Below are 20,850 nucleotides of genomic sequence, written 5' to 3'. Positions count from 1 at the left end.
CTGGGAATATGGATGAAAGTAATACAAAGCGGGCCGATGAGATCCAGAATTTCGTTGATGATTGCTAGATTGATGATTACTACAAACCTCCACGAACCGACAGACTTCTTCGTTGTCCAAGAGGCAACAATCCTAAACCCTAAACCCTAAATGACAAATTCCTATGATACATCATGCATGTACAAAAGGGATCTAACATGCTTTTATTAGATAGAAATATGTATCTTAAACCTTAAGATGCAAGGATTCATACTCACTAATAAATTAAAATATTTCTTTTAGAGAAATGATATCTTACACTCTTTTAATTTGAGGTTAAAGGCTGTTAAAATTCACAAAATGCTATCAACAGCCAACCACAAAGTAACTCATAAAGTGAGGAGTGAGATTATCATAGCAAGCGGGCACGAGCATCATTTCCTATTTTTATCACTTCTTCTCATTTCAATGGTAATCTATAAAATTAGACAAAGAACGAAAAAGCCAACGAGCAATATTGAATTTATTTAATCAGCATGAGTAACAGTCTAGAATATTCATGATACAAAATAAAAAGATAAATATGCAGTTAAATGACATTTTTTTAACAGAGAAACGACATTAATTTGTAATTTAGTTTTTCATAAACATATCAGTCTTAACTTAACCACAAGGGAAGTTTTAGCTCAACGATTAAGGCTGACTTGGTCACCCAACAGTTGGTTCAAGGCACGAGTGGACATAAATTGTCTAGGTTGGAATATGGTATACAAAAGATCGTTATGAGATTAAATAAAAATATTATCCATTCTTTCTTTTTTTTAAATATGTTGAGAGAAAGAGTTGGAGAAGAATGAAATGAGTTGAGGAGATCTCCCCCTCACTAATATATTTATACTAAAGGAATATAAAGTTTATTATGCCATTAGGCATATTACGTATTCTAACACTCCCCCTCAAGCTGGAATGTATAGGGGTGTTCATTATTCGGTTAAAACCGAATAACCGAACCGAACCGAATTGGTTGGGTCTCGGTTCGGTTCAGTTTTTTTCCTTTTCGGTTCAGTTTTGGTTTTTTTTTTTTTGGAAATTCGGTTATTCGGTTTCGCTTATCTCAAAAAAAAATTCGGATAACCGAAATTATGATAAAAACCATTATTTTTTCAAAAAAAAAGTGCTATATGGGCACTCCGTAGGATGATCAAAACCGTCCATTTGATTGATCACAACTTAATTAGGTTGTGCTCAAAAAATCATTTCAATTGGATGATCCTAGCCCTCCGATCGTAACCAAGATTTTGCTTTTTTCCCTCTTTTTCTCCCACTATTCGGTTATTCGGTTATAACCGAATAACTGAATTTTTAATCGTTTCGGTTTCGGTTACCGAAATTTGATAACCGAAATTATTTCGGTTAACCAAATAACCACCCCTAGGAATGTATATATCATACATTCCTAGCTTGTTACAAATATCACTCAATTTTGCTTTGTTTAATGACTTTGTAAATATATCAGCTAGCTGATCCACTGAACGAGTAAACACAGTGCATATTCTCCCTCCTATATTCTCTGACGAATAAAATGACAGTCCACTTCAATGTGTTTTGTGCGCCATGGAAAAATGGATTGGGAGCAATGTGTATTGCAGCCTTGTTATCACAGTACAACAGCGAAGGAGAAGAGGGAACAATACCAATCTCAGATAAAAGTGAGCACAGCCAAATGAGTTCAGTACTTGTGTGTGCCATTGCTCTGTATTCGCCTTCTGCACTGTATTCGCTATGACATCCTACAAAGGTATAATACCCAGGGGTTGTCTCCTATCTGCCAAAGATCCAGCCCAATCTGCATCAAAAAAACCTTCAATTTTCATGTGACCATGCCTTTTAAACAGCAGACCCTCTCCTGGAGCACCTTTCAAGTACTTGAGAATTTGGACTACTGCCGCCCAGTGAGAGGTACGTAGAGAGCTCATGTACTGACTGACTACCCCAACAGCATATGATATGTCTGGGCGAGAGTAACTGTAAGATATATGACCTTACCAACCAGTCTTCTATATCTGTCAGGGTCTTCCTACAAGTCCCTTCCTTCTGGAACAAGCTTCACATTAAGATCCATGGGTACAGATGCTAGCTCAACTCCAAGATTGCCTGTCTCTTCTAATAAATCCAAACCATACTTCCTTTGTGATAGAGAAAGGCCTCTAGAAGAATGTGCTACCTCTATCCCAAGAAAGTACCTGAGACGACCAAAATCCTTAGTGGAAAATTCTTTCTGTAAGAAGATCTTTAATTGTTGTATACCTCCTGAATTACTACTTGTGATGATGATGTCATCAACATTCACGATCAACAAAATGCAACCAACTAAAGAGTGATGACTAAAAACTGAATAGTCTACGGCGCATTGTTTCATGCCAAAGTGCATGGCTGCCTCAATGAACCTCCCAAACCATGCGCGTGGAGATTGCTTGAGACCATAGAGTGATTTCTGCAGGCGACACACAAAGGAGGACATCTCCCCATGAGCAACATACCTTGGAGGTTGCTCCATTTACACCTCCTCAGTGAGGTCGCCGTGAAGGAAGGCATTCTTCACGTCCAACTGATACAGGGCCCAACCATGATTCACGGCCAGAGAAATGAGCACACGAACAGATGGAATCTTCGCAACTGGAGAAAATGTCTCAGTATAATCAACACCAAAAGTCTGAGTATACCCTTTCGCAACCAAGCGTGCTTCAAGCCCTCAACAATACCATCTGACAAATATTTAATGGAAAATACCCAATCAGCAACCAACAGGGCGAGCACTAGAGGGTAGAGGAACCATATCCCAAGTCCCATTCGTGTGAACGGCACCCATTTCCAGGTCCATAGCCTCACGCCATCCAAGGTGTGCAAGAGCCTCAGCCACAAACTGTGTTAAAGAAACAGAAAACAAAGAAGACACAAAACTTTTGAAGACAGGGGTGACATTATCGTAGAGAACAAAGTGTGAGATAGGATGTGCAGTATAATGAGAACGTGTGCGTGAAACAATAGGAGAATCAGAGAGCTCAATCGAGGAAGGGAGAGATGATACCTGAGAAGTAGAGACCGGGATCACCGGCTGAGAAGAGGATGGCTCGAGAGGAGGTGGCGTGGGACCATCTTTGTGTCGGTGTTGCTAATACTGCTTCGTAGTGGCGGGACGAACTGGCGGCTCCGAAGGGGGTATAGAGGGAGGAGTCGCAGCTGGTGAAGCCACAGGTGCAGTAGGTGGGATCACAACTGAATCAGGTAGAACCGGAAGAGAAAGTGAGACCCCTGGGTCAGGAAGAGAAGTAGGAGACTCAGATACATGAGCTACGAAGGGCTCAGACTCAAAAAACGTAACATCAGCAGACACAAACCAGCAACGGAGACGAGGACTATAGCAACGACATCCCTTCTGTGTACAAGAGTATGCCATAAGAACACAACGCTCAGAGCAAGGGTCAAGTTTATCACGACCTGGACCTAAATGATGGACAAAACAGACACAGCCAAAGACACCGGGGGGGGTGAGAGGAAAGGGATCAAGGTAAGGGTGTAAAACCAAAAAAGGAGAGTCTCCACGAAGAACTGGCGAAGGAAGGGGACTAGCCAAGAAGCAGGCGATAAGAATAGCATCACTCCAATACGTCTTAGGCACCCGCATTTGACAAAGTAGGGTGATGGCTACCTCAAGTAAATAACGAAGTTTCCTCTCAACAACACCATTCCGTTGAGAGGTGTATGCACAAGAGGATTAATGAAGATGCCATGAGTGGACAGATAATCCAGAAAACCAAGCGAGCCAGAAAAATACTCCCTAACATTGTCAGTGCATAGACATTGAATATTGCAATTATATTGGTTTTTAATTTCAGCATGAAAAGTGCGAACATCAAAGAATACCTCGGAACGATCTTCAAGTAAAAACAGCAATGTCATAAGTGAATAGTCATCAATAAAGATAATAAAATACATAAACCCAGTTGAAGAAGCGACCCTAGAGGGTCCCCATACATCGGAATAAACTAACTGAAACGGACTAGAGACTCTACTAACGACCTGGAAAGGAAAGGGCACACGATGGTGCTTCCCGAGTTCACACGACTCGCATTGAAAAGATAAAATATGGCCTAGAACAATATGCGTCTGCTAAAGCAAGGAGGGGCCAAGACGACAGTGCCACTGATAGACATCCACAAAACTATGCAAGACAGTAGGCGGCCGACATTCAAAACGATATAGCCCATCCACCTCACGACCCGATCCAATCATCCTCCCAATCGAGAGATCCTGAAAAAGACAATAAGAATGATAAAATGAGACAAAGCAATGGAGGGTTTTTAAGAAAAGAAAAAGAAAACAAAAGGGAGATCTAGGTACACAAAAAAACTGGAGATAAAGGGAGACTAGGATGAGGACAAACAGTACTAACACCGGTGATGGGAGTAGTGGACCCGTCAGCAAGGGTAATGGACTGAGAGTTAGATGGAAAAGATCGAAACGAGGTAAGCTGAGAAGAGTTACAGTCAAGTGGTTTGAGGTTTCGGAATCAATGATCCATGACCCAGAGCTAGAGAGGAGGGTGGTGGGTGAACTACATGACTGGGCAAGGCCTGCAGTAGGTGGTCGGGTACTGAGACGAAGATGATGAACTCCTCACAGTCAGCACGGGATAAAGTGTATGAATCATCAGCTGGCACAGTAGCAGTAGTGGAGGATTGGGAAATCTCAGAAGAACCAGTAGCACTCAGGTGTGCTGAGCGAGCCTGACAAAGCTCGGGATGAAGAGTGTAACAGATGTCAATGTCGTGGCCCTCTCTCTTACAATGAGTACAATACGAGTGTCCATGTCCACCACTAACACGGCCACCTCCATGTCCCCCACGACCACAGCCACGGCCAAATGAGGCACCACCACGACTCGAACAACTACTGCTATCATAGGCTGCTAAAGCCGAGGCATCAACAGAGACAGTTGTCGAGGAGTCACCAGGAGAGCACTGCTGAACACAGGAATAGACCTCCATGAGTGAAGGGATGGATCTAGATCCAATAATCTACTGACAAAGATGGGTGAACTCAGGACCCAAAGTCTCAAGATAATGAACAACAAGCATTTGGTCCCTCTGGTGAGCAGCAAAAGTGAGACCTGACGTGAGAGGCATAAATACATCAAGCTGCTAGCAGAGGGCTACAAACTGACTGTAGTGAGTGGCAATAGAGACATATCCACGTCGAAAGCGTATCCACTCGGAGTATGTAGAGCAGATACGGCTGTTGTTAGCCACACCAGAATAAAGAGGGTAAGCTAATCCCAGACCTGCTTGGCTGTATGAAGAAGCATCATGGGGTTAGCAATGTGAGGAGTCATACTGTACCAAAGTAGGGTACGAACTAGAGCATCCTCTTGTTCCCACGGATCATAGGTAGGGTATGTAGGAGGAGGATCACGACGAATAAACTGGCCTTGCCACGAGCAATAAGATAAGTCTCAACTGCAGCCTTCCAAGTCACATAGTTTGCCTCATCTAACTTGACAATGGTCATCTGCGGGAATGAACCATCCACAGAGGGAGAAGGAGAATGAGTAGAAGAGGGTGCCGCACGGCCCCATGGGTCACGCCTGTAGATGAATTCTCAATAATGGGATCCATAATGACAAAGAAGAAGGGAAAAGACAACCCTGACTACTACTGGGCTCAGAAAACAAAGAGAGATGAGGGGCAAACTAAAGCCAGAAGAACACGCTAAATGCGGCTCCTACGAAAAACATACATCTAAATCACAGCACCAGAAGGCATCGAGTAGTAACAAATACGGAGCCGCAACAAGAGAAAGTAATGACATAGTGGTAATCTAGTGCATTAGGGCACTAGAGAAGAGAAAGAGATAAAAGAAATTGATTAGGGATAGGGTTTTCGAAGTGAGAAAAGGGGAGAAATCGAGAGAGAGGCCGAGAGATAGAAAAAGAGAGAGAAAGAGAGAGGCCGTGAGAGAGGGGTCGAGAGAGGGGGAGGGGGCCGAGAGAGAGAGAGAGGTTAGGGCATTGGTGGGTGGCGGTGTGGAGGAGAAGATGGAGGATCTTCAATGGATGTCCCTAGGGCACGCTAACTCTAGGGCTCTGATACCATATTGAGAGAAAGAGTTGGAGAAGAATGAAATGAGTTGAGGAGATCTCCCCCCCCCACTCATGTATTTATACTAAAGGAATATAGAGTACAAAGTCTATTATTCCCTTAGGCATATTACATATTCTAATAAAATAAAAAAGCAAAATGATCCAATAGGACTTGTCCCATGCAATAGAAACTATTTGGTAAAAAGAACATTAACCAACCTTATCTAAATCGTAAAGGGCAGTAAAATAGTACATGGACCAGGGATACCCGAGGCAGATCCCTTGGTCTTATCCAAGTATCCTATCCCATATTATAAATAAAAAGGGCGGCCCAGTGCACGTGGCTCCCGCCATTGCGAGGTCTGGGGAGGGCTAGATGTACGCAGCCTTACCCCTGCTTTGCAGAGAGGCTGTTTCCGTGAGTCGAACCCGTGACCACTAGGTCACAATGGAGCAACCTTATCCCATATTCTAAATAGTGAAAGTTTTTTAAGGATCCAAGTAATAACAATTGATCCCACATTCCCACTCAGATGAAGCCTTTTTCTAGGAAAAGGGGAAAAATATTAAAACCAGCATTCATATTGTTAAGCTTGCACCAACAAGATTTAACCCATCTAATTGGCCTTTAACATGCCTAAATCTACATCTAATTGGCCTTTATTTGTTCAAACCAATCTGAACAAATAAACCTCTCAGTTGTTTTGCCACTTATATCTCCATCAAAGTTACCCTACTTTCTACAAGTGTGAAAACATGGAACATCATTTGTCATCATTCCCTTTCTTAATTTTCAATATTTATGTCCTGATTTATAGGTCCATTCCAATCCCCAGGTAAACCCTAATTTTAAATATTTATGACCTAAGTAATAGATCCATTCCAATCACCAAGTAAACGCACGCAAGCACACACCCACACACACACACACACACAGAGAGAGAGAGAGAGGGAAAAAAAACACCCTGCATCTATACAAAAGGACTATACAGAATGTCAACAGCTAATGAGAGAAATAAAGAAAACCATAACACAAGGAATGGAACTGGAACAAGTATGTATTTGAGCACATCTAAATGGATATGAATTATTATATGAACTAACAAAACCCTTGAAGCCGTAAAAGCATACAAATTTATTTTTCACAACATCATTAAGAGAAAGGAGTAATAACACATACACCATCAATGTCAAACATGAAGAAGATCGCTTTCAGGAACTCCACAGCTTCATTAGTCAGCTCCACACTCTGAAATACAATATATATGAGCATTACAGGGAACGTCAAACGACACTTCAGAAAACCGAATGGAATTAAACATCAGATACAGTGAAAATTCATAACGGAATCAGACAAAAGGTTTGCTTAGGAAATTAGAAGAGAGTAGGTTCAACTGGACAGGAAAGCCAAGGAAGACAGTTCTGTATGCATCCAGAAAACAGAGAGATTTAAAGAAAAACATAAACATTTTTCGGAGACAGATAAAGGTTTTAAACATATCAGCTCCATACACTATTTGCAACAATGACCGAAGCTAGGGTAACCTTCCAGCAAAATAGAGAAGTTTTACTAAAGCTGCAATGGGTAAAATTCATTTTTTAACCATTTTCAGGATTATAAAGCTTCCAAATAAGAGATAGTTTGCAAAATCTTCATAAGCTCCCCTTCACCACTAGAGCTGAAAGGCTCTAAAGTTACTTGATGAGAAACTTTGTCACAAATATCGTTCTCGGGAATTTCTCGACAAGGGAAAATCTCAGGATATTTTAAATTATTTTATTTTTTTAGGGTTTATATAGGGAAAAATGATAAAAATAAATTTATTCAAACAATATATAAATATATAAAATTTAAGAAAAAGTAAAAAATCGGGATAATATCAATATTTTGTGATAAAAATGGAAATATCGCTATATTTTTAAAATTTCGGGATTATTTCGGGATTTTGTCATTTTATCAAAATGTCGCGATAAAAAGGTTATATTTTCAAAATATTAGAGATATTTGTGACATAGATGGGAAGCATACCTGATCAGGAGCACGTTTGAAGTTAAGCGGAATGAGATCATCTCTGAGTTTGAGATCGTTATCATATCCAAATTTCCTCAGCATTGTCCATGTTGTTTCAAGACGCCCTTTTTCTATAAACATAGCATGCAGAAAAAGAAATCCTGTCAAGGTAAGACCATGTTCGTTGAACCCCTCAGGTGACTTTTCTTGCACAACCCTCTTAACACCCACTATTTCGGCTGGTTGCAGTGGAGCATTAAAACATCTAACCTGCATATATGCACTTTGCAGTCATTTCAGAAAAGCTGATCGAAGCAAGATCAAATATAAGAATAAGAAAATTCCAGTTAATATATAGATAAAAAACCTGAAAATCATTCAACTCTCCATCACTGAGAGCTCCATCCCTGTCATGATCACAAAGAATGAATATCCGTTTCAGAGCGCTCACACATCGAGGCTTCAAAATCTGTGTTTCTTGATCAAATAGTGGTGCTGTTGGATGAAGCACTGCCTTTTGAGCATAATAGAAAACCTCGGGGACCTGCTCATGAAGAAATTTATTTTAATTAGTAAAAGGACAGCATAAATACTGTGATATGAAAAATACGATTTTAAAAATAAAAAATAAAACATGCTTACGAAGAAATTTATTTCAATTAGTAAAAGGATAGCAAAAATACTGTGATATGAAAAATATAATTTTGAAAAATAACAAAGATACATCAAAGAAAAGCCAAAAGTAATTTCAGTAGATAATCAGCAGCAAAGATGCATAAAACTTAGTATGGATGAAAGTGGAAACTCTAAAGCTCTCAGTTGCAAAGCAGACACTCTGATCTGAAATAAAATGATTGCATGGTTGCAAGTGAAACAATGGTAGAAAGGTAGGAATTAAAAAAGCCAAAAGTAATTTCAGTAGATAATCAGCAGCAAAGATGTATAAAACTTAGTATGGATGAAAGTGGAAACTCTAAAGCTCTCAGTTGCAAAGCAGACACTCTGATCTGAAATAAAATGCTTGCATGGTTGCAAGTGAAACAATGGTAGAAAGGTAGGAATTAACGCACCATAGCAAGAATGGTGAAAAAGATGGGGAATATGTTTAACGAATCGTTGAGAGTCCAGACTCCAGATACAATGAGAATTAATAACAAGTCAAAGATAGTATGGACAATGAAGCCAAGTAGGAGCTAAAACAAGTCCCCAAGAAAAAGCCTAAAATACATTTTTGAATATTAACAATCACTGTAAAAATCCACTAAATTCCTACAAAGGCTACAATCATGAAAAGACAGAAAGATAAAAGTAGCATTTATGAAATAGGACCCAATTAAAACCCTCAGGTTTGAGGAATTGATGTAGATAGGATTTCGTCCCAGATTATGTATGGGCATTGGCAGGGTAGTTTTTTTTTTCCACCTTTCATTTTCATGTTAGGCTGTAATCAGTCCCATCTTGCAACGAAATTTATATCATAGATTTCTTTTACTGTTCTACATTTGAATGTCCTGTCTTAATCTCAATTTATGTTGCTTCCTGTAAAATTTCTTTAGTTTCTGCTATTAATTGAGCTTGTTAAATCCCATGGAGAGGCCAATCAGGACCTGAGCTTAAAATTCGAGTCTGATCTTATTACCAAGATCCGATATCATAAGACAGCAAGTTCACTAAGAGCTGAACTTGCTGCCATAACTATCATCCGACCATCCTGCCACAAATTTGGATGAGTTTCATCCCTTATTTGAATTTTATCTGTTGCCTGAGAAGTCCTCTTTCATAGCTTTTCAAAGATCCAAAAGGTTCTGCTAGATCCAGTTTGTACTAAACTATTCAGATTCAATTCCAGACAAGATCGTCTGTGAACATTAAAGCTCTCGTTTTTTTCCCCTCTTGTCTTCAATTCTGTGACAACTTTTGTCCTCTGAGAATTGTAGGTTTCTGAGATTAATTCCTACTTAGTTTTTCATGATCTAAAGCAGGGAAGCAGGATTCGTACCTGAAGGCGAATCGAAATCGTGATTCGATTCGATTCCCCGATTCTGGGGAATCCCGAATCGATTCCCAATTTTGGGAACCTCGATTCCCACTTTATAGGAACCCCGATTCCCAGGCGATTCCCTGCGAATCCCAACTCCCCAGCGACTCCAGGCGATTCCCCGGCGAATCTCCGGCGATTCCCCGACGAAGCCCTGGCGAATCCCCAGCGAATCTCCGTCGACTCTCTGGCAAACCCACGATTCCCGCTTCCAACCATCCCAGGAGCCTTCGATTCCCGCTTTTGAATCCCGAATCGAATCCCGCTTTCGATTCCCGCCCTGGCAACCTTGATCTAAAGACAGTTCCATCAGATTGGTTTTATCTTACCAGATCACAACCTGGAATTTTCTAAAAAACATTCATAAACCTCAGTGTCGGTTAGAGTTCAGTCCTAAAAGTTTTGGTTGTTATTCCTCAGTCTTTGAACATCCTTTGCTTGCATAAGTTATGAGGAATTTGTCCTCCAGAATACTGGTGCAAAACTCCACGGGATTCAAATTTGGTTCTGTGACTGTAGAGTTCTTACAAAATCTCAATATTTGAATGAGGGGCGGTCCTTTTGATTTACAAGAATTCAAGTGTCCAGTAAAGTAATGCAGAAACTGTCTTGGATTCAGTTGGGGAAGATCAGTGAGAACTTATCAAAACGTTCTCAGTTTCTTCTTGACTCTTTATTTTGGTTAAACCTGAGATCTTTTCCCACAGAATTCCTATGGAACCTGCCCAATTTTGATAGTGTTATTATAAAAGATTGAATAACACCATCCTCAACAGCTTAAGCTTTTGGAGTAATTGGTTGTTTCACATGGTATCAGAGATACAGGTTCTGGGTCAAAACTCCTTGATATTAAAAATCCATATGTAATGGCCAACCCAAAACGAGGGTCCATGTGCCACGTGTAGGCCAACCCTAAAAAGAGGGGTCACGCGTGAGCGGGGAGTTTTAAAGTATAAAAGATTAAATAACGCCATCTCCAACAGCTTTAACTTTTGGAGTAATTGGTTGTTTCACAGACAGGAACTCAGCCTAACCGATAATATTCAATCGACTGTGAGCTAGTCCCCTTGGTGCATTTGAATCATCCCTTCTCCAAGTTAAGAGTTTTAAATATAGTTGCAAACCAGTTTCTGGATCTTCACTGCGCTTATGGAAGTGACTGCCTAGTTTAATCAAAGCTAGCTTGAATCACCTCTTTTGAAAAGAAAGATTCCACCCCCAGGTCAATATGGGGAATATAATCCATAAATTTTGTATTGTAAATGTCTCGTGTCCAAGTCTTGTGTCCGCCTTCCCTCTTGATGGGCTTTCTAGTTTGTTGCTGTCTTGCTGATCTCCAAAGTGATGTATCAGTTTCAACCTTCATTAACACTGTGAAACTTCCAATTCGGGGTTGAGTTGGAACATTCCAATGGACTGGCCTGGCAATCCATATCCTTTTATTAAGCTGTTTAGATGATGCCATCTCCAAGTCAAAAAGAAATCATCCAATACAGTGGATAATAGCAACTAATGATATAAAATGTTGATTTATATTCCTCGGATCATGGTCCGATCCTCTGTTCTGAGGATGACCTTAGAAGGCCAACCCCTTTAGGATTTGAACAAATGTGGCAAACCCACTACGACTTCAAGCCTTTTGTGACTAACTGGTGGGTGACTCGTCACTTCTCGGGAAGCCCTAGGGTCCACCTGCTCCAAAAGTTAAAGCCCTTAAATTTGCATAGGCTAAGTGGAACAAGGAGCACTTGCCTATGTTCGATGCAGATCACGCATCCAGATCCTACCTCAAAAATGAAAGATTCAAAATTAGTGATCATGAGAAAGGACTAGGCGGGAAATTTTCAAGTAGTTCTCATAAGTGTTTGGATCTAATAGTGGGTCCATGCCGTTGATCTACGATGACATACCTCATCTTCAGGAGGATGTCAAATTAAAGATCAAGAATAAGTTTTCCTCCATACATGAAGGTTGTATCGCAGTTTCCAACCTCCAAAGGTGCAAAGCTTTTGGATTCGACAACTTTTCTCTCTGTTTCTTCTAGGAATTCTGGGAGACTATCGAACAGGACATCATGTAAGTTATGGAAGGATTCTTCTAATGCCATGAAACTGACAAGGCTTTTAATGCATTGTTTACTGCTATCAACCCTAAATCTAGGAAGGCTGCATACACTAAGGATTTCCGCCCCATTAGCTTGGTTGGTGGCATCTATAAAATCAGATATAAATTCTTGTCTATGAAAATAAAAAAGATGCTGCCCAACGAAATTATTAACTCCAACAAAAATATGGTCAAAAAGACATGTTATTAAAGTTGAATCTTGAAAAGGCCTAAGATCGAATGTCCGCTTTTGATGCGGGCGTTAGAGAAAATGGGCTTTGCAGCCAAATGGATGAAATGGGTGCATCTCCTCAATTCACTTTTCTATTCTTTAGGGAGGGCTGTTTGGTCACTTGACTTCTCATCTTACAAGGGTCCTAGCCTGAGTGAACCCCTTTCCCCATTCCTCTTTACTCTGGTACTTAGTTGTAAATTCCGCTCCGGTGACCATTTCATTTTGGTCACCGGGACAAAAATGTTTCGGTCATTCTGGACATTTCGTCCGGATTTCGTTCGAAACTTTTTGTTCCGAAAAAAATTAATAGTTAAAAATATGGAAAAATCCGAAAAAATCAGAAATTGGTAGAAAATATAAGAAACAACCAAATGAACAAAATATGTAAAAGATCCAACATTTACTTCAAGGAAAATCGCTATCAGCAGAAATGCCTATGTTTACCAGTGTGTTGACTAGTGCCTGACAAGATGAAAAAAAATTAGAGACCAAATTATGAGATTTTTTTTACCGGACTTTTGGGATTTAATAATGTTTTGACATGCTAGAATTTATGAAATTTTTAAATTGGAAAAATACCAAATCGTTTGGAAGTTAAGATTTTGGCCCGACCCATTTTTTCGAATTTTGTACTAGAACTGGAAAGTTGACTTTTTATCCTTTTAGATTTCGGTCTTGAAACTATTTTTAATAGATCCAAATGGGGGTATGCCCTTATTTACATGTAAATCTTAAGTAAATGGACAATAAAAAGGGTAAAGAGAGATGAAAAAATAAAAAAGGGCAATTCTAAATGAAACCATGACGAAATTCTGGACCGGAATAACCGGAATGGACCGGAACGGAATATATGGTCGTTCAATTCCGGACCGGAATCGGAATTTCGGTCCATTCCGGCTGGAACGGAACGGAATTTATAACTAATAAGCTCCAGCATGTAGAATATTGACTTCATTCTATCTTGTTCAATGTGTCGGAGTTCCATTGGAGAAAAGAGGAAGAAGAGAAGAGAAGATGTAGAGGAGAAAGAGAGACAAGAAGAAGATAGATCTTCCTCTCATAAACTGTATTATGTGTGCATCACTAGGGTTACATGTGAAATGACAAGAATACCCCTAATCAGGTACACTAATTACACCACTCCTTCAACACTCCCCCTCAAGCTGGAGTGTATATATATCATACAACCTTAGCTTGTTACAATGTGAATCAACTTTGCCTTTCCAAGAAGTTTAGTAAACACATCATCTACATGGTCTCCTGATCTAGTAAAAACCTTACATATCTCCCCACTTTGTATCTTCTGACGAATAAAATGGCAATCCACCTCAATGTGTTTAGTCTGGTCATGGAAAACAGGGTTTGGGGCAATGTGAACAGCTTTATTATCATGATATAGTAAGGCCGGACATGAAAAGGGAATATCAATTTCAGACATAAGCAACCTCAACCAGGTCCACTCCCCACAAATATGTGTCATAGCTCGATACTCAACCTCTGCACTAGATCTAGCCACTACATCCTGCTTCTTGGTTCGCCATGACACTAAGTTCCCTCCATCAAAGATGCAATATCCTGTAGTCGACCATCTATCTGAAGGAGACCCAGTTTAGTCTGCATCAGTGAACCCTTCTAGGTTCACGTGGTTATATCGCTTACACAACAAGCATTTACCACGAGCCCTCTTCAAGTATCTAGCAATTTGGGTAATTGCTTCCCAATACGAGGTACGTGGAGAGCTCATAAACTGACTCACACCTCCCACTGCAAAGAAAATATCTAGACGAGTCACGGTCAAGTAGATAAATTTGCCAACTAGCCTCCTGTACCTGCATGGATCCTCTAACAAATCCCCTTGATCAAGATAAAGCTTCACATTAGGATCCAAGGGAACTTCAGCTGGCTTCATTCCCAAAGACCTTGTCTCTTCCCAACTCCAAGGAAGTATCTAAGGCGGCCAAGATCCTTGGTGTAGAAATATTTCTGAAGGAAGGTCTTTAGTCTTTGAATACCTTCCCTATTACTTCCAGTAATGACAATGTCATCCACATAGACAATCAAGAAAATACACCCATCATTAGACTGAGAACTAAATACCGAGTGGTCAACTGCACACTGCCCCCATGCCAAATCTTTGAACAACTTCACTAAATCTCCCAACCCACACTCTAGGAGACTGTTTCAGCCCAGAGAAGGCTTTACACAGACGACATACAGATAGGCGATTCTCCCTCTGATCAACATGCCATGGAGGTTGCTCTATGTAAACTTCCTCATTGAGATCACCATGCAGAAATGCATTTTTCACATGATAGAGTGGTCAGTCCTTATTCACAGCTAAGGAAATTAGAACCCTCACAGAAGGAATCTTCACAGGTGGAGAAAATGTCTCAGTATGATCGACACCAAAGGTCTAAATGTTGCCCTTGGCCACCAACCGTGCCTTTAATCGTTCAATTGTCCCATCTTGCAGGCATTTGATCGTGTACACCCAACGACAACCAATTGTTTGAGCACTAGGGGCAACGAAACCAACTCCCAAGTTCGATTAGAGTGGAGGACAGTCATCTTTGCATCCATGGCAGCATGCCAACCTGGATGAGCAAGTGCATCTGCAACAGACCTCGGCAAAGTAACAGAAGATAATGCAGAAAAAAGGTACGATAAAAGGGTGAAATCCGATAATAGGAAACAAAATTAGAGATCGGATGCACAACAGTATAGGAAAGTGTACAGGAAGCTACTGGAGAGTCAATAGAAATGGAGGATTATGATATCGATCCTTTTACACAAGATTTTTAGGGATTTCCATAATCTGATCCCCATCAGAAGATTGTGATATTGATCTCTAAAAAAGTTGTGGATCAGGTTGGAGAAATGATAACAAATCAAACATCTAATCTGTTTCTTTTTCTCTGGCAGATCCTAATTTTGAAGCAAGGACAATTCTTAATTTTTGTGCAAGACTAAGAATTATAAGGAAAGGGAAGAATAAAATTGGTTTTGAATCTTCTGGATGTAAACACAACAACAATAGAAGAAAAAAAAAAGTATGGCTTTTCACACTCTAACACAGGTTTATGAGTAAGAAACGTGGGCAGAGAGGTTGTGAATGACAAGAGCGAAAGCAATCCCATGATCAGTTCCAGCTCACAACTCGCAAGGACACTCACAAGTTCACTTCTCTCGTGATATTTGGGTTCTAAAGCTTGGTCTTATATGAATGAGAAAGAATGAATCGATAAACAGTAAGTAAGAGCAATTAGGTATTTCACTTACGAAATGCATTGTATCTATAAGGGTTATTTCCAATTGTAAAATATACAATCCAGAGCATAAGTAGACATAATTTTGCCAAAAAGAATAATACAAATGCAAATTCATAAACATATAAAATAGCTTACCCAAACACATAAGCATAAGTTCTTGATCCTGCATAAACATATAAAATAGTTTACCCAAACACATAAGCATAAGTCCTTGATCCTGTTGTTAATGGCACTAATAAGCCAATGACAAAAAACAATGGAGAATGGTGGTTATTTAATAACCAACTTGTGGAACCCTGAATGCAATCTAAAATACAGAAATATTAAATGCAAAAGCTTCCATATGTGCACCAAAAAAAAAGCGAACCGAAATTAAAACAAATAGCAGACAGTGTAACGAGAGATGCAAAACTCAATACCTGAATTTGATTCAGAGAGGAACATTCCATACAAGTCTCAATCTCCAGAAACTGTTGCATTATCGGCACCATTGCCTGCTCGAGATTCACCTGCTGGTTGTCATCTCGCAAATCCAACTTGCATCCCACCACTATAATGGGAACCTTAACCTGCCCATCAGAAGAAAATCACAAAAATATGAATAAATCAAAACGGCAAAATCTAAAAGGAAAAAAGAAAGTAAAATAAAATAAAACTTTGTGTTGGAGAATAAAAGTCACCACCAATTGGGACTGAACATGTGGCACCAATCAAGAGCGGACACATGGTGAACACCCAACCAGTAGCAAGGAAGGACTCTAATCCTTCGTATAAATATAGGTACAATCTCCAAGGTATGGGACTTTTAACCATTTTTGCATTCAGTCAGTTCAGAGTTCTCGTAAGAGAGCTCGTATTACTGTTGCATGTTCTGACTTGAGCATCGCATAGCCTCCATGGAGCCCAAACTCTTCGTGCTTTTTTTGCCGGTTGCACGTGGCACCAATCAAGAGCAGATACGTGGTGAGCACCCAACCAATAGCAAGTAAGGACTCTAATCCTTCTTATAGATCTAGGTAATATCCAAGGTATGGGACTTTTAACCATTTTTGCATTCAGTCAGTTCCAGAGTTCTCATTAGAGAGCTCGTATTTCCGTTGCATGTTCTGACTTCAGCATCGATAGCCTCCATGGAGCCCAAACTCTGCGTGTTTTGTTTACCGTGTGCACGTGGCACCAATCAAGAGCAGACACGTGATGAGGATCCAACCAGTAGCAAATAAGGACTCTAATCCTTCCTATAAATATAAGTACAACTTTTAACCATTTGTGCATTCAGTCAGTTCCAAGATTCTCGTCAGAGCTCATATTACTGTTGCATGTTCCAACTTAAGCATCGCATAGCCAAGAATGTGTGAAACACTCCCCAGGCTGATACCATGTAAAATGTAGAATTGAAAAAGACAAGAATGTGTGAAAAATGGAAAATGCATCTGTTTATATTACTGAACGATGTTTACGAGTATATAAACTGGGTATATTACACATTAAAAAAAACAGAGGGGTTGGGACTGCAGCCCAATGGTTCAGGCTTTGTATCTGACTTAAGCATCGCATAGCCACAATCACGAAAGTTTCACACGGAGACTGGAGCAGGCTACCATTAGACAAAAGATCTTCTTTCAAGAGATTCGATTCGCAAGTATTATATATCCAAGGTTCAATATTGAAATTAATTCAGAGGTTTTCCCTTACTTTTTCAGTGTCAACAAACAATTCGAAATACTACATGGAGTCCAAACTATTGGTGGTTTTCTGAACGCTTGTTCATCCCCATTCAATAATAAAAACACTTTGCAAATAAATAAAAACAAACCTGTAATCGACGAAGCTCGGGGAGCCAGAAAGTACTCAACCGATCGAGCGTAGCAGGTTGATCACAACCGTAAGTTAACACAACAGCATCAGCCAGTCTACACTCTGCAGCAAGCTTACTCCTATTCTCCGGACTACAAATAAACAAATAAAATTACTTCCAGTTTGTAAAAAAAAAACCCTCATGAAAGCAAATGATGACAAATGAGTAAATTTCAGACCTTGAAGAAGTGTCGATGATAGTGAGGGGCACGCGATCTGGAAAGTAATCTAAAGGAAGGCGGGTTGGGGGCAAGAGGGAGGGAACGTTTTCAGGGAATGATTCGGCGGCAACGGTGGCGATGAGGCTGGATTTTCCGGTGCCTTCGTCTCCTAATACGACTAGGCGGACGCTGGTCCGGCCGCCGAAATTCGGAGTGGCGTCCGAATTCGCCATGGAAACTGGGGAAAAAAAAAAAGAAGAAGAAGAGAAATGAAGGGGGTAGAGAAGATGAGGGAAATGCAGAGAAGAAAACAAATGCTTAGTTTTTTTCCTTTTGGAGGCGCGGGGGGGGGGGGTTGAATAATGAGGTGATGAAAGAATGAAGAGGATACATATGAACCCTACCTTTTGCCGTATTATGTATTTAAAACCCTGCTACTATTTCGGGCCTGCTTGAGAGGAAGTAGAATGGGGAAGTTTAAAAGGAGTGGCAACTGGCAAAGCTGTGTGGGTTTAATTTAAATTAAATGATAATTTATCTGGAAGTGATTTATACTCCCCATTTAGATCCGAGGGTTAGGATCAACCTGTGGAAATAATTTTGGGGTGCAACCTATTTAGGCTGTGGCACGTGCGGGCCATACCGTATTTTTAATAAAGTGAGGAGTGCCTCATCAAAATATAGTAGTGCTGATAACATTTCCCTTTTTTTTTGGGAAGTGATTTTTACGCCCTATCAAACCCACGGGATTCTTCGGATGCCAAGTACATTAGCCCCCCTTCAGTCATTGATACACCGGCGCCGGGTGTCCCTAGTATCAAAAGGGGCTTAAATATCACTTCCTTTTTTTACTATCACTACTCTATTATTACTATGGAGGGGGTTGCCCCGGGTAAAAAAAAGGGGGGAAATATTATTTCACCAATTTATTTTATTAATTTTGAAAATTTGACCACTAAAAGTCGAAAAGATTCTGAAATTACTTGTCAGGTTCAATTTACAACTTCCTGACCTGTCGAGTTTATGGTACATGAAAAAAGACGAATTTACCTTTCTACGCAATCTTCGAATTCTACCATAGGGAAATAGCTTTTTTCATAGTTGTCGATGAAATCTGGATTGTCTCTTGAAAAGTGAACCAACCGAGTTAGCTCCCAAAAAGATGACCTATGACTAGTAAACACAGAAGATCGTCAAAGAGAGGAATGGAGTCATACTCCAGAGGGACTTTCCGATGCCTAAGTCGGAAAGGACAACAGTAAGAGCTAAGCTCTCTGAAAAGATGACAGCTTCGAGAGTGATTGAGGTGGTCTACTTACCTCGAAGTTTGTGCCTCTTTTAAAGAGTGGATTCCTAGGTTAAAGGAATCTTGTCTTTTTGGAGTCTTGCCTAATTAGGCGAGATTCTTGGCATTTCATTTTCCAAACCCATGGTGGTGGATGTGATTTTTAAGGTTTAATTCTATAGCTTGAAGCATGTTGAAGTTACCCTTTTGCCGTAACCAGGTTGTGAATCTCCAGGTGCCACGTGTCAGCTCACGATTGGGTGCCAAATTTTACCCCCAAGACAGCCCCCATTTCATTGGGCCGTTATGGGACAAGAAAGTAATCCTCTACCTTGATCTGGCTAGGTGGGTTTGGGATGTGAACAGCCGGTGAAGTTTACACTCCAAAGTAAGTCGGTGTAGGTAGCAGTGGCAGCTTATGTCAGGGACCGACTCTGTTGACCTTGGTCCTTGTAGCCCAGAAGCTGGGATTAGATCTCCAACTCTATTCGTGTACCTCGATCAAGGTTTCTGACTAGGTTATGTCATGTAATTCGGACAATACTAAATTTCCTCACTACAGGACACGTGGAGAATTTGAATTGCCACGTACTATGACTATGAGATCTGGCAGATGGACATCAAAACCACTTTTCTGAATGGAAACATTCGGGAAGATATTTATATGATCCAACATGAGTTTTGTCATTGCCGAGAGGGTAGTCATTAAGGGCGCAATTTTCTCAAGTCCATTTGTGGATTAAAGAAGGGGCCGTGCAGTTGGAATCTCCATTTTGATTAAGCAGTCAAAGATTTTGGCTTATGTTAAAACATTGATGAGACTTGTGTCTACAAGGTTGGTGGGAATGCCGTCACTTTTCTTGTATGAACGACATTATACTCATTGGGAATGATGTAGGAAAGTTGTGAGGGACGAATATATGGTTGTCCAACCATTTTGCATTGAAGGACTTGGGAGAGGCTTTTTTTATATTCTAAGCCTTAATTTGTTTAGGAACTAGAAGGAAAGAAAGATATGAATTTCACAAGAGAGCTATATCAATAAGATATTAGCTCGTTTTAACATGGCAGATACCAAAAAGGGATTAATACCCTTCACACACGATATCAAGATTTACAAGAAGATGTCACCCAAGACATATGAATAGAAGCACACGATGAGTATTACGCGCGCTACGCCTCAGTTGTGGGCAATCTTATGTATGCCATGTTGTGCACTAGGCCAGACATCTGCTACATAACCAGCGTTGTCAGTAGATATCAAGTGGCCCAGGTCCTAAGCACTGGATGGCAATGAAACATATTCTCAAGTATCTGGGGAGGATTAAGCACTACTGCTTCATTTATGGTGGAGATGCCTTGGTCGTTTCAGGATATACAGACTCGCACTTTCAATCAGATGTTGATGACTTGAAGTCCTCCTCGGGGTTTGTATTCACTTTGGTTAATGGAGCTACAAGTTGGAGGAGTTGCAAGCAAGACACCATGGTGGATTCAATGATTGAGGCGAAGTACATCACAACATGTGATGCGACAAAGGAGGCGATATGGCTATGCAAGTTCTTAGGTGAACTTGGGGTCGTACCCTCTTTTGAAAGGCCTGTTATGTTGTATTGTGACAACAATGGGGCAACATCACAAGCGAAGGAACCTCAATCTCACCATAAGTCAAATCATGTCCATTGGAAGTATCATGTGATATGTCTGTAGACACCCAATTTAGTCAAGGATATATTAGTGATAGGTGACGTGAGGAAGAACCTTACGACGAGT

General features: G+C 40.4%; 1 protein-coding gene across 4 annotated transcripts in view; it reads right to left on the bottom strand.

Moving 5' to 3' along the window:
* LOC143887331 (mitochondrial Rho GTPase 1-like) overlaps window positions 1-18,299 on the bottom strand; it is a 68,923-nt gene extending 50,624 nt beyond the window's left edge. For 3 of the 4 annotated variants that reach the window (XM_077391464.1, XM_077391573.1, XM_077391639.1), the window contains exons 1-6: window positions 17,811-18,132; window positions 17,591-17,723; window positions 16,194-16,343; window positions 8,497-8,673; window positions 8,148-8,399; window positions 7,299-7,367 (exon numbers count right to left, since the gene is read on the bottom strand). In XM_077391464.1, coding sequence (XP_077247579.1) covers window positions 7,299-7,367; window positions 8,148-8,399; window positions 8,497-8,673; window positions 16,194-16,343; window positions 17,591-17,723; window positions 17,811-18,025 — 996 coding nt within the window. In that variant the 5' untranslated portion in view covers window positions 18,026-18,132. Of the gene's footprint in view, window positions 1-7,298; window positions 7,368-8,147; window positions 8,400-8,496; window positions 8,674-16,193; window positions 16,344-17,590; window positions 17,724-17,810; window positions 18,133-18,196 lie in introns of those variants that run through there. The other variant, XM_077391519.1, reaches the window with a different exon arrangement.
* Between the last annotated feature and the right edge of the window lie 2,551 nt (window positions 18,300-20,850).

The sequence above is a fragment of the Tasmannia lanceolata genome, unplaced genomic scaffold (assembly GCF_043159265.1).
Source record: "Tasmannia lanceolata isolate RefF3 unplaced genomic scaffold, GAP_Taslan_0.1 ptg000002l, whole genome shotgun sequence".
In the NCBI taxonomy this organism is placed as follows: Eukaryota; Viridiplantae; Streptophyta; class Magnoliopsida; order Canellales; family Winteraceae; genus Tasmannia; species Tasmannia lanceolata.
This window is presented reverse-complemented; position numbering and strand designations above follow the sequence as displayed.